The sequence below is a fragment of the Akebia trifoliata genome, chromosome 8 (genome assembly GCF_017979445.1).
Source record: "Akebia trifoliata isolate Shusen 1 chromosome 8, ASM1797944v1, whole genome shotgun sequence".
NCBI lineage: Eukaryota > Viridiplantae > Streptophyta > Magnoliopsida > Ranunculales > Lardizabalaceae > Akebia > Akebia trifoliata.
Genome location: NC_141382.1, coordinates 31,620,435 through 31,632,777, shown reverse-complemented (window position 1 = coordinate 31,632,777; position 12,343 = coordinate 31,620,435). Strand labels below are relative to the sequence as shown.

At 34.4% G+C, this 12,343-nt stretch overlaps 1 protein-coding gene across 1 annotated transcript; it reads left to right on the top strand.

Annotated features, from left to right (window-relative positions):
• Positions 1-3,454: 3,454 nt before the first annotated feature.
• Positions 3,455-10,955, top strand: LOC147396520 (2-alkenal reductase (NADP(+)-dependent)-like). The gene is made up of 5 exons (XM_086451230.1): positions 3,455-3,802; positions 7,971-8,148; positions 8,806-8,972; positions 9,061-9,143; positions 10,385-10,955. The coding sequence occupies exons 1-5, from the start codon at positions 3,560-3,562 to the stop codon at positions 10,761-10,763; spliced, it is 1,050 nt and encodes a 349-aa protein (XP_086307356.1). The 5' UTR covers positions 3,455-3,559; the 3' UTR covers positions 10,764-10,955.
• Positions 10,956-12,343: the final 1,388 nt, after the last annotated feature.

Here is a 12,343-nt window from a genome sequence, read left to right as displayed (position 1 = left end):
GATAGAAGGAGCCAATTCGTTATGTTTGACAATTAGTAGTCTTTCATATGGGCATGTTGGCTATGACAAGTGGATATTTGTGCTTGACTATGGAATATGCTAAATTGTTAGGTTGATAGTGACAAGTGAAGTTATCTCTTATATTCGGTCCAAACAAATCTATCATATGTAGTTGAGGTCAACCCCAAGGGGTTGGCTAAGTGGCAAGCTGTGTACTTGACAAGCACTTGAGGTTGGTCATGTGTTTGAAACACCATGAAGCTAGGAATTTCTTGGGGCCACAAGGTCATGACTCAACCTATTGTACATAGGATTTTCTAAGAAGGCGGTACGTGTGACCGTGGGAGTAGTCCCATCTGAAGGTTGGGGACACCCACGATAAAAAAAAAAAAGAAGTGTAGTTGAGGTCATACAACTTTGCTAGGTAGAGACTTTCTTTAGCAAACACTTTTGCCCGATAGTGGTCATTTTGACCAATGCCATTGTAAGTTGATGTTGGCCAAGGTTTCCTTAATAACTTGAAGAATTGGATGAAATTGAATTTTTTGATAATCTTACACAAATATAAGGAAGACACATGGGAGGAAGATTAGCAAGGTAAGAATTACACCCCAAGCCCCCAAGGATCCTATATTTGATGCCATATAACATACTAGCGTTCACTCGTGTCGTAGGCATCATTTTTTGGGTTAATAGGGTAAAAGTGAAAAAACTTGGGGGGATATTATTAAAAAATATTGAGGTTAAAATGGTAAAAGATAAAAAGTTATTAAGTGGGCTAAAAGGGTAAAACATGAAATATAATAAAGTTAGAGAGGATGAAGAGTAAATGAAATAAAGTAGGCCCAACAAAACTATAGCTTGATGGGAGGTTTATCCCACAAAACATGAGAGGTTTATTACTCACGAATCTATAACAAATGTGGGCTTTGCAGTTGTTTTTTATTATATAGACTAGAGTTCACCTATGCTTACGACATGAGCATTCTCTCTCAAGTTAAATGTGTAAAAACAAAAAATAAAAGTTGGAGAGGTTTTATTATAAAATTTGATACTATAGCTCGATGAGACTATAAAATTGAGAATAAAGGAATAAAAGATGAAAAATAATAAAGTGAATTAAAGGGACAAAAAAGAAAATATGATAAAATTAGAGGAGGGACATCTTCTTTCAGGTTAAGGGGGTAAAAGTAGGAAAAAAATTTAAAGGGGTATTATCAAAAAAATTGAGATTAAATGGGGTAAAAGATGAAAATAATAAAATAGATTAAATGGGTATAAGAAAAATGTAGTAAAGTTAGAGGGGGTGAAGAATAAAAGAAATAAAGTGGGCCCCATTAACTATAGCTTGATAGGAGGCTAGCCCACAAAAATGAACTGATGAGGGATTTGTCTTAGTTGAGTTTGTCTCTCACAAAAATGTAGTTGATTGGACGTTTGTGTCACACACAACTGTTTCTACTCAGTTGTATTTTATTATATAGATATATACACATAAACCCACCATTTTATTTTAAGGGAAAATTACTTAAATGACATAATCCCTAAGTTTTGAGCAGTAGCTTGATAGGAAATTTAGTATACTTTTTATTTTTTAATGCACACTCATTATTGGCAAACTCACTGCTTTTTTATTTATTGTCGAGCTCACAACTTTTTATTTGTTGTCGAACTCACAACTTTTTATTTATCGTCGAGTTCACAACTTTTATTGTCGAACTCACCACTTTTTATTTATCGTCGAGTTCACAACTTTTATGGTCGAACTCACCACCATTTATTGTTGAGTTCATCATTTTTATGTATTGTCGAACTCACCACTAATAAAACCCACCCATTTTCAATTTTTGAATTTTTTTTCCAACTAAAATACATGGAAAGATCAACTAAAAATTTGAGATAACGACTTGTTTAGATGATTTCAAACCAAAAGAACTATTCTTGATCAATTTTCATCCAAAAACTAAGAAAAAACAAGTGAAAAAATCCTAGTATTTACTATACATCTTTAAAATGTTTGAAAAAACCCTTGAAAATAGCTTAATCTTCCTTTTTAAATCTTTTCGATGAAATATAGTCTCTAAAACCCGATTGAGATAAAATCTAAATTTTTTTGGATGAAAACCATGATTTTGAAAGATTAAGGCAATCAATTGCAAGAAATGTGGGAGATGAGGTTTAGGGATTGTTAAGAAAAGAAAAGTTTACTGAATGGATTATTAAGAGACTGCCTAAAACTAAGAGACTATCTAGAAAAAAGTCCCTCCACCAGGGTCGTTTAAGTAATTTTCCTTTATTTTAATGAAATGGGACTGAGATTTTTATCATTGTTGGGCATATGAAACCATGTTGACCATGATAAAATGGGCATAAATTTTGTTGCACCTAGGAGTATAGGAGTGTAGGGGGAACGGATCCTTTGTAGTACTTTTCCTCTACAGTTCCTTGTAGTGAATTTCAAATTTTGAGGGAGCACCATGTCATAAATATACAAAAATCCAATCGTTAAAAATCAGAGTTCAAGGATCGTCCATTTTCAAAACCTTGTTTAAGGTGTTAAAAAATTTAATTTTTTTTTTTCAAATCTAATCTTCATTGCGATTCTCAAATGCCCATTTCAAATCTAATCTGAAGTGGTTGATTTTATTTTTAACCTTTAATTTTTTGGTATTTTACAGAGAACTATAGGAAATAGTAGAACAGATGATCCCCTCCCGAGTGTAGGATGTTCAATCCAATTGGAATTTTAGATTTATTCTTCAGATTCGGAGGAGTGTGCAAGGATCTTTAGGACTTTTAGCAATATAGAGGAATCTAGAATTTTTTCTTCTATAATATATATCTCTTGTTAATATGTATCATTATATCCTCTTAGACTTAATTCATATTATTTCTGACTATCCGCTTGTCTTTTCAGATCACTCATCTTCCAACAAAACGCTCACTCATAGGTGGTATGGATTTTCTCTATAAAAAGTAAAATAAAAAATCTAAATCAGTTAAAATAAGTTTGTTTTTTCTCACTTTAATCCCATGTGGGTTTTCTTAAATTTCACCAAATGTTCTTAATTTTATTTAATCTTTTAGCAGTGCTCACATATATGAGAGACCCCATTTGTCCACAGAGAAAATCAGTTTAATTAGGTGATCCTAACAGTCTAATATTTGACTCTCTTTGAGATTATTATTATTATTATTACTGGTCTCATCGAAAATAAAATCAATTAGTTGAAGAGTTTAAAACTTTAGATTATCTGATTAGTCTTAATTTTGTTTCTAACATAAAATGTATATATTAAAAAAAAAAAAAAAAACATATAGGCCCACCAACATCCATCGAATCTACTTTATGGTAAAGATATTTTTTTTTTAATAAGATTAATGGGGTTTGAGTAGACCCCCAACCAGAAAAAACGAGAGCTACATTCTGTCTACTTTATGGCAAAGACCTTTCAAAAAAAAAAAATATTATGGCAAAGTTCAATAATTGGCCTTAAACGACCTTTGAGGTTCTTTCTTTCATCAAAGCTTTGACTTGCAGAAGTGAAGGGAGAGAGAGATGGCGGAAGTGAAGGAAGAGAGTGTGATATCAAACAAGCAAATCGTGTTGAAGGATTATGTGATAGGGTACCCAAAAGAGACGGACATGGATCTAATATGCTCTACTGTTAAGTCCAAGGTTCCACAAGGATCTAAAGGCCTACTATTGAAGAATCTCTACTTGTCTTGTGATCCATACATGCGTGGTCGAATGTCTAAACCTCTTACTGAATCCTACACCAATTCCTTGTCCCCTGGATTGGTAAACCCTTTTACTCCAAACATTAGTATTTATTAGATTTAGGTCCAAATGTTTTCTCCTTTTCTTCATCAAATCAACACACACACCACTCTCTCTCTCTCTCTACACTTGGGATCAATTCCAACAAGTAGGTATCATTCAATAAGAAGGTTGACCTTATCCGCCTGTATAGTGATGTCAGCATCTGGACGGTTTGGTAGATTTTTTATTTTTTATTTTAGGTCATTTCTAGTATTTTCTCTGATTTTTTCATATAAGATTTCGCAAGGTATGTGAAATTCAGTTTTGGCATATCTGTGTTGGAATCACTTGTCGGAAGATTACGCCTACCAGGATGGGTTTCTTTCTCTGTATCCAATAAAATCAAAGAAAATACTATTCACAAAGCACTGTTCATGAGACACTGTTAACACACTGAAAAAACTGCAAAATTTCTTTTTTATTCCATAACTGATAAAAACCAATTACAATAATTATATATATAAGCTAGACTTGAGGCCATAATCCTAAAATTACATAAAAATGACTCTTCTAACCATGAGAAGTCAATCCCTTGTAAGATTGACGCCCTATCGATATTTTGGTCATAACTTTCCCACTACTCATCGGAATTGCCAAATCTTGGGTTTGTTGGATAGTTAAAAAATTAAAAGCATCTAAAATAAAATAAAATAATCTAATCCAAAACTAATCTCAAGAAAATAAATTGGATAAAAATAATTCTAGATACAAACAAGCTGCAACCCAAATAATTATAGAATTTCCATTGGAACCTGTGACTGTTGGCTTGATTTACGTTTCGCATCACATTTCTTAGCCCTCTTTGATTTCACTTGGGGTGCTTTCAAACTCAGTTTATCTCTTTTTCGAAGCTGGGACCATTCCTTGTTTTCTGTGAGGAAGAAAGTTCTGTGGAGGTTGCTTCTATTTGTAGTGTGCTGGGGATTGTGGCTGGAGAGAAACATGGGATGCTTTCAAGGAGTGAAGGCCACTTCTCAGGATATTAGATTGTCGATTTTTGAGTTTTTTTTGTTGAGTTCAAAGGTGTATTTTTTTGAAGAATTTGTTTTTAGGTGGGAGTCTATGTGCTCTACTAGGTAGCTTCTCTTTTTGGTCGGTCATCTCGACTACCTTGTACATTTTTCGCTTCTTCAGCAATAAAATTATACTTACCAAAAAAAAAGAAACCATAGATATGGCCTGATTTGAGAATATGAATATTGCCTGATATGGGCTTCAAAACATATGAAATGGATATATAGATAAGTTTTTGGGTATAAATAAACTACTGATGTGATTACATCTGAATTGTAGGTCTTCAATAGTTGTGATGATGTATATATATATATATATATATATATATATATATTTTGAAGTTATTATTAGGTATTTTAAGGTTAATAGAAGAGTTTTTCTCAAATAAAGAATTTTATTATTTTTGGAAAATTTACTATTTCAGGAAAGTTACCTTGGAGTACAAGGTAGTGTCAAATCAGAAGAGATCATTTTATTTGCACTCACTATTTCTGCTCAGTAGACCCATTTACTCTGTACACTAAAAAACAATAAGATTACTTTGTGCACCCATTTAATCGAAGTCATTTTTTTTTTACTTTATGCACTTACCTGCAAAACTACCAAAGGAATATTATATTGTTCGCACCACCAAATCCATTGAGCCTTCTTCCTACAAGCTAAGCTCTTGGATTTGTCAATAAATCTCTCTATTCACTTCTAAACTTATTTATTTATTTATATATATATAGGATTAGGATCCGTATACACATAAAACTACAACGTGTTTTGTCTTATATGGGCAAAAATGTTTGGAATGGGCTGATATTTTGTGAGGATGATCTCTATGGTGAGGAGATCATCCTTGCCAAAAATCAGCCTATTATGAAACTTCTAGCCCCATGTTTACAAGTTGATAAATTTTAGACCGTCCAATTTTTGTAAATCACTTTTGATGGGGTTAGAAGTTTTGGAATGGGATGATTTTTTGCAAGGATGATCCCCTCACCATAGAGCTCATCCTCACCAAAAATCAGCCCATTCCAAGACCTCTAACCCATGTTTTGAAAAATGTGTTTGCCAAAATGTTTGCCAAACTGTTGGCCATTGAACGCTACTCTATATATATATATATATATGGGTTGGGTTCTATAGACGCATAAAGCTACTCATAAAGCTACAACGTTTTTGTTTTATATGGTTAAAAAGATTCGGAATAGGCTGATTTTTTGTGAGGATGAGCTCTATGGTGAGGGGATCATCCTTGCAAAAAATCATCCCATTCCAAAACTTCTAACCCCATCAAAAGTGATTTACAAAAATTGGACGGTCTAAAATTTATCAACTTGTAAACATGGGGCTAGAAGTTTCATAATAGGCTGATTTTTGGCAAGGATGATCTCCTCACCATAGAGATCATCCTCACAAAATATCAGCCCATTCCAAACATTTTTGCCCATATAAGACAAAACACGTTGTAGTTTTATGTGTATACGGATCCTAATCCTATATATAAATAAATAAATAAGTTTAGAAGTGAATAGAGAGATTTATTGACAAATCCAAGAGCTTAGCTTGTAGGAAGAAGGCTCAATGGATTTGGTGGTGCGAACAATATAATATTCCTTTGGTAGTTTTGCAGGTAAGTGCATAAAGTAAAAAAAAAATGACTTCGATTAAATGGGTGCACAAAGTAATCTTATTGTTTTTTAGTGTACAGAGTAAATGGGTCTACTGAGCAGAAATAGTGAGTGCAAATAAAATGATCTCTTCTGATTTGACACTACCTTGTACTCCAAGGTAACTTTCCTGAAATAGTAAATTTTCCAAAAATAATAAAATTCTTTATTTGAGAAAAACTCTTCTATTAACCTTAAAATACCTAATAATTAACTTCTAAAGCAGGTAGGACTCAAAATATTCTAAAAAACTAATAATACTCTACCATCCATAAAATTCAACACACACATTAATGACACTATAAGATCCATTAAATAGCGACCCATGATCTCTGATGTCTTTTCCAATTAGACTGTTGATTGATTTGTATCTCACATAGTCACATTAAAAGGTACTTGGGAATCGAGTTAGTGAACCCCCATCAACCAACGGGGGGTTGGTGAGATGACCAAGACCTCGCCTTAGGAAGCGGAGGTCCTGAGTTTGATTCCCCCCTTGGTGGCCATCCCCTAGTATTTATCCTGGTACATTTGGAAGAGGTGACATGCATACCCCTTGGCATGGGATTAGTCAAGTCCTCTAAGAGGTCTGAATACCCAAGGTATCAAAAAAAAAATCCCCCCACCACTTATGCCTTATCTCTGAATAATGGTGATGATAATGGATCAATGATGATGTCAATTAGGTTCCTTTTGAGTGGATGAGTGTTGGTCCACCAATGGAGATTAAGATAATGATGGTCATGAAAATGGGAGCATTAGTGAGGTTCATGGTGAGTTAGCACTGGTGATGGGAGAATGCAAATGGGTAATGTCGGAGCAATGGAAAAAAGGGTGCAAAAACCTAGAATTGGTAGGCCTCCATTATTAGCGCCATCACAAAAAATTCTCAAAATAATTTTTTTTGAGTCCTCAAAATTTTCTTATTCATGATCTTGAATTGGTAAGGCCCCTCCCTTAGATTTGTCCTCCAAGAGAGATGTTTAAAGGGGGATGAAAAGAGAGAAAAAGGGCTAGAGAGACAGTGGAAGACATTATGATACGATTTGTTGTTTGTGTTGTAATAAAATATTGGTGTGCCCATATAATTGATGTTTAATAAAAAAGGTGGCATGCTAATATAAGTTCTCTTATTTAAAGCCTCAACTTTTTGAAACATTCGATATTGTGGGTGTGGCAATAGAAGATTTCAAGTTGTAAACCTTCAATGCTTCTTTGAAAACATATGTTATAATATTAAAAATCTGTTGTTAAAACAAACCATGTTGCACTTTTCAATTTTGTTACTTAATTTATACTTAGGAAGTAAGTTTGCATGTAAAAATATTTCTTACAGCTAACTGCTAAGCCGCTTCAAAATCATATAAAATCCCATTCCCGTACAATGTCATAATATGAGTCTATGAATGTTAATTTCAAATTTCTATTGACTTTAATTTTGGAATTTTAACCTTAAGTTCTCATTGTACTTATAGGTCATTAATGGTTACGGGGTAGCTAAAGTCATAGACTCTGGACATCCAGATTTCAAGGCGGGTGACTTGGTTTGGGGATATACTGGATGGGAAGAGTTCACTCTTATTCCTAATCCTGCAGGCCTTGTTAAAATCAAATACACTGATGTACCTCTCTCTTACTACACAGGCATTCTTGGTAGGTTAACATTGAGAATATGTCTATTTCATTGTGTACATGTATAATACAGGTGATATACGTTGGTATGTATTCGGTTCCATTTTCTGTTGGGTACTTGTATTGTGATTCAAAACACCGACATAATTTTTATTTGGATATTGTAATGTTAAATGTCCTTCTAATTGTGTATATATGAATATCTATATAATAAAACATAAGTCCCACTCCTGCTACAGTTTTGTGGGAGACAAACGCCTACTCAGTTATAGTGGAGTGGGGTCCATACTACCTCACTTTTTTGTCTTTCCTCTTCACCACTTTCAACTTTATTGTCTTTCCTCTCCTCCCCCCCTTCCTTTTCAATAATATCCCTCTAATTTTACTATAATTCCTCTTTTACCCTCTTTTTCAATAGTATCCCCTCTAACTTTGCTATCTTTCCTCTTTTACCTCTTTAACCCCAAAGATGATGGCTGTGCCCCTTTCTTAATACTACCTCTCAAATTTTATTATTTTTCCTCTTTTACCCCCTTAACCCCAAAGAGGACGGCCTGGGCAAACTCTAGTCCCCACTAAAACTAGAATTTGACTGTTTCAACAAGATCTGACTTGGGTCATCACCTAATTGAATCAACCTTGTTGCATTGCACTTGACCCAACTGTGTTGGTTTGTAGGTATGCCAGGGCTTACTGCTTATGTTGGATTTCAAGAGATATGCTCTCCTAAGAAAGGAGAAACTGTCTATGTTTCAGCAGCATCTGGGGCAGTTGGGCAGCTTGTCGGGCAGTTTGCGAAATTGATGGGTTGCTATGTTGTTGGAAGTGCCGGCAGCAAAGAAAAGGTAACACCATATCACACTCTTGCATTATGTATTATGGTATCAAAGATGTATTGCCTACATTTCACTTTCAAGTCAATATAAAACTCAGGTTGACCTCTTGAAGAACAAGTTTGGGTTTGATGATGCTTTTAACTATAAAGAAGAGCACGATCTGACAGCGGCCTTGAAACGGTTAGTATACAAATTTTATGACAAGGTTCTGCTTTTGTATCTTCCTGTGGCATTATGACCTTCATTACTACAAAATTTAGAGGAATGTTCATATCAGATTGGATGATCATTACCACCCAATATTGCATTCTTGAAAAGAGTGCAGTTGCACAAACCGAGAGCAAGGAATGTGTGTTTTAGAGAAAATATAGTGCTCATTATTCAAAATTCCATTTCTTTTCGGAATGTTTTAGTATAATATTCCGATTTTGGCAGAGATCGGACAAAACATTGATCCTGGAGCATGTGTGGGTGTGTTTTAGCTAAGGCAAGCAAGGGTTAATGGTCAGTTGAGGTGAAGGTGGGTTCAACGGGCTTTGAACCCGGTCGTGGGATCTACACTCCACAATCGTTACCAACTTAGCTAAGTTGGCACCTTCATTGACACTGAAACATTCACTTTTTCGAATTGTCTTGGAATTTTTTGGAATGTTTTAGTTGTTACCGTCTCAGTTTTTCTCTTGGCCAAAACATTGCCTCAAGATGAGATTTTAAACCTTTCAAGTGATTTATAAGACAACATGCAGATTTTATATGAAAATTGGGCCTCATTATGTGATTCAGAAAACCCTGAAAATTCTGAATTGCCACCCTACACTTGTCTGCATATCTCTTACATCACCTAGCAATCATTGATTGGGCTGTTTCAATGTGAAGGTCCACCAAGGGATGGACCAGAAGTTCATGTGATCCATGAGTTGAAACAGCATACATGGCAATATTTGGCGTGGCCAGTGTGGGGAACAAGTATTTGTTAGGTTTTCTAATCTCTCTTTTTGGTACAAGACTTTGATGATGATAAGATAAATTAATTTTGTCATCATCTCCAGTTTCTCTTGGTTAGAATTCGTTTGATGAATTGAAATATAAGATATCGAGTGCAATTGTGAACGCATGCATGTTATATATCATCATATCTGCATCCATATCATCAAATCCTTATCCCAAAATATAGCACACAAAAAATTTATAATTATCATGATAGAAGGTGCCAGTTGGCTAAGTTGGTTAATGTCTTTGAGTGTTGATACCAAGACCTGGGTTTCAAACCCCTCTTCACCTATTAATTACTAACTACTAATCTCGCTAGCCTAGCAAAATTTATCTTTTTTTTTTGGCAAGAAAAAAAATATTGAGCTTTATATTCTGGCAATCGTAGCTTCATAAAATTGAACTGATGTTTTTATGCTGGTCATTACTAGATATTTTCCCGAAGGCATAGACATTTATTTTGAGAACGTAGGGGGTCGCATGCTTGATGCAGTTCTTTTAAACATGAAAATCCATGGTCGTATAGCAGTCTGCGGGTTGATATCTCAGTACAACCTTAACGAACACGAAGGCGTTCACAACTTGTTTTGCCTTGTCACGAAGCGTATACGGATGCAAGGGTTCATTGAGCCTGACTATAAGCACATGTATCCACAGTTCCTTGAGCAAGTTATCCAATACATCAGGGAAGGGAAGGTAGTCTACGTCGAAGATATAGCAGAAGGCCTTGAAAAGGCTCCATCTGCTTTGATTGGGCTTTTCTCAGGTCGCAACATCGGTAAACAGGTAGTCCGCATTGCTCATGAGTGATTTGCATGGAAATGTATTCATCAACTAAGTCGTGAAAACTTAAAAAATAAAATAAAATAAATAAATAAATAAAAAATAAAAAAAAACTTATGTAAAGCTGTCAATTATGTGTTCTGTTTGAAACTGAATTAAGTTATCATGACACATGTTGTGTTTTATAATAAAGATAAACAGAGATGTTGTATTCTGCTATTCTCCTAAAGAGCATTTGCAGTCATGGACTCATCACAGCCATTTTCGAAATATGATTGTAAGGTATTATTGTCCGATAGTATGTACTGATAAGAGAGAATTTTTTTAATTTTTAATTAATTATATGTTTGATAGTGTAATGAAAGGTCTAATAGGTTGAAACTTCCCACAAAGGGAGGGTTGAGATCTATTCTCTATGTTATTCTTTTATTAGTGTTTTGTTTTGCCATACCTTGATTTAATCATCTTTATTACACTTACATGTATCTTCAAACCAAGGAAGGGGAGTGGGTTTTAAAATTTGAACACTTCTTCAAGGGTTTTTTGTAGTTCTATAGTTATGGTTTTATCAGATCGACAGGAATCGTCAGGAAGTGATTAACAGGTCAGACCCATTAGAAACTCAGCCAGCTCAATTGGCTTAAGGCGTTTAACATCACAAACAATCATTTTGTGGCTTGGCTTTTGAAATTTGCAAGGGGCCTCGGCCGAACTGGGCACCATGGGAGGCGGTTTATACATTTTCAGTTGCAACTTTTGTTATGGTTGTCCATTTCAAGTATATAATATATCTTCTAAAGTTATTTGATGAAATGCATCTTTAGTTCTAAATGATCTACATGTTCATCTTTGTGGACGATGTAAGGCATGTTTCAGATGTTCTTTTTATGTAAAATTTTGAGGAAAAATAAACACATTAGTTTTAGAATAAATTTAGAGAGCTGCTATTGGCACCCTAACTTTTTCTTATTACACCCAAATTTTGTAAATTATTTATCCCTCTAATTAAAGATTAAAACACACCATTCAAACATTACAAAAGTTTGGTTCAAGTTATTATCTTAACATTACAAAGCATTATAACATTGTTCAAATGACATCGGCAGCTGTTTACAATTAGGATTAGACTAATATAAAATCCTAAATCTAGCAAATAGAATTCTAAACAGAAAAGAGAGTTTCTATTGCCACCCCAACTTTAGCTTATTCTCATCCATTGACTTATTTTTTATTTTACTTGGGGGTGTAACAAATAAAAGTTGGAGTGCCGATAGCAGCTCTCTAAATTAATCGACATGGCATAGTTTGGTTAGATTTTGTCTGCTGAAAATATTAATGATAATTTAGATTGAAATTTGGTTTTATTTTTTCAGAAGTAACAAATCTTGTGCTGTATCCATTGGTTTCATGTCTCAGACGTGTATTGAAGGTGCCACTTAGCCAAGTGGTAAAGGTTAGAGGAGAGTTCATCCCATGACCCACTTAGCCAATTGTTGGTTGATACCTGCATTGTAAAAAATAGTCTAATTGAGATTGTGAAACTTACCTCAAGTGAAGAAAAGATGATCATTGCAGCCAATTAGCTCAAAGAAGAGAATAATATACGT

Bases quoted from the DNA above. Each gene is read 5' to 3' on its own strand.
- LOC147396520 (XM_086451230.1), top strand. From the start codon at position 3,560: ATGGCGGAAGTGAAGGAAGAGAGTGTGATATCAAACAAGCAAATCGTG. The intron at 3,803-7,970 runs GTAAACCCTTTT...TTGTACTTATAG, and splicing joins ATTCCTTGTCCCCTGGATTG to GTCATTAATGGTTACGGGGT. The intron at 9,144-10,384 runs GTTAGTATACAA...GGTCATTACTAG, and splicing joins CTGACAGCGGCCTTGAAACG to ATATTTTCCCGAAGGCATAG.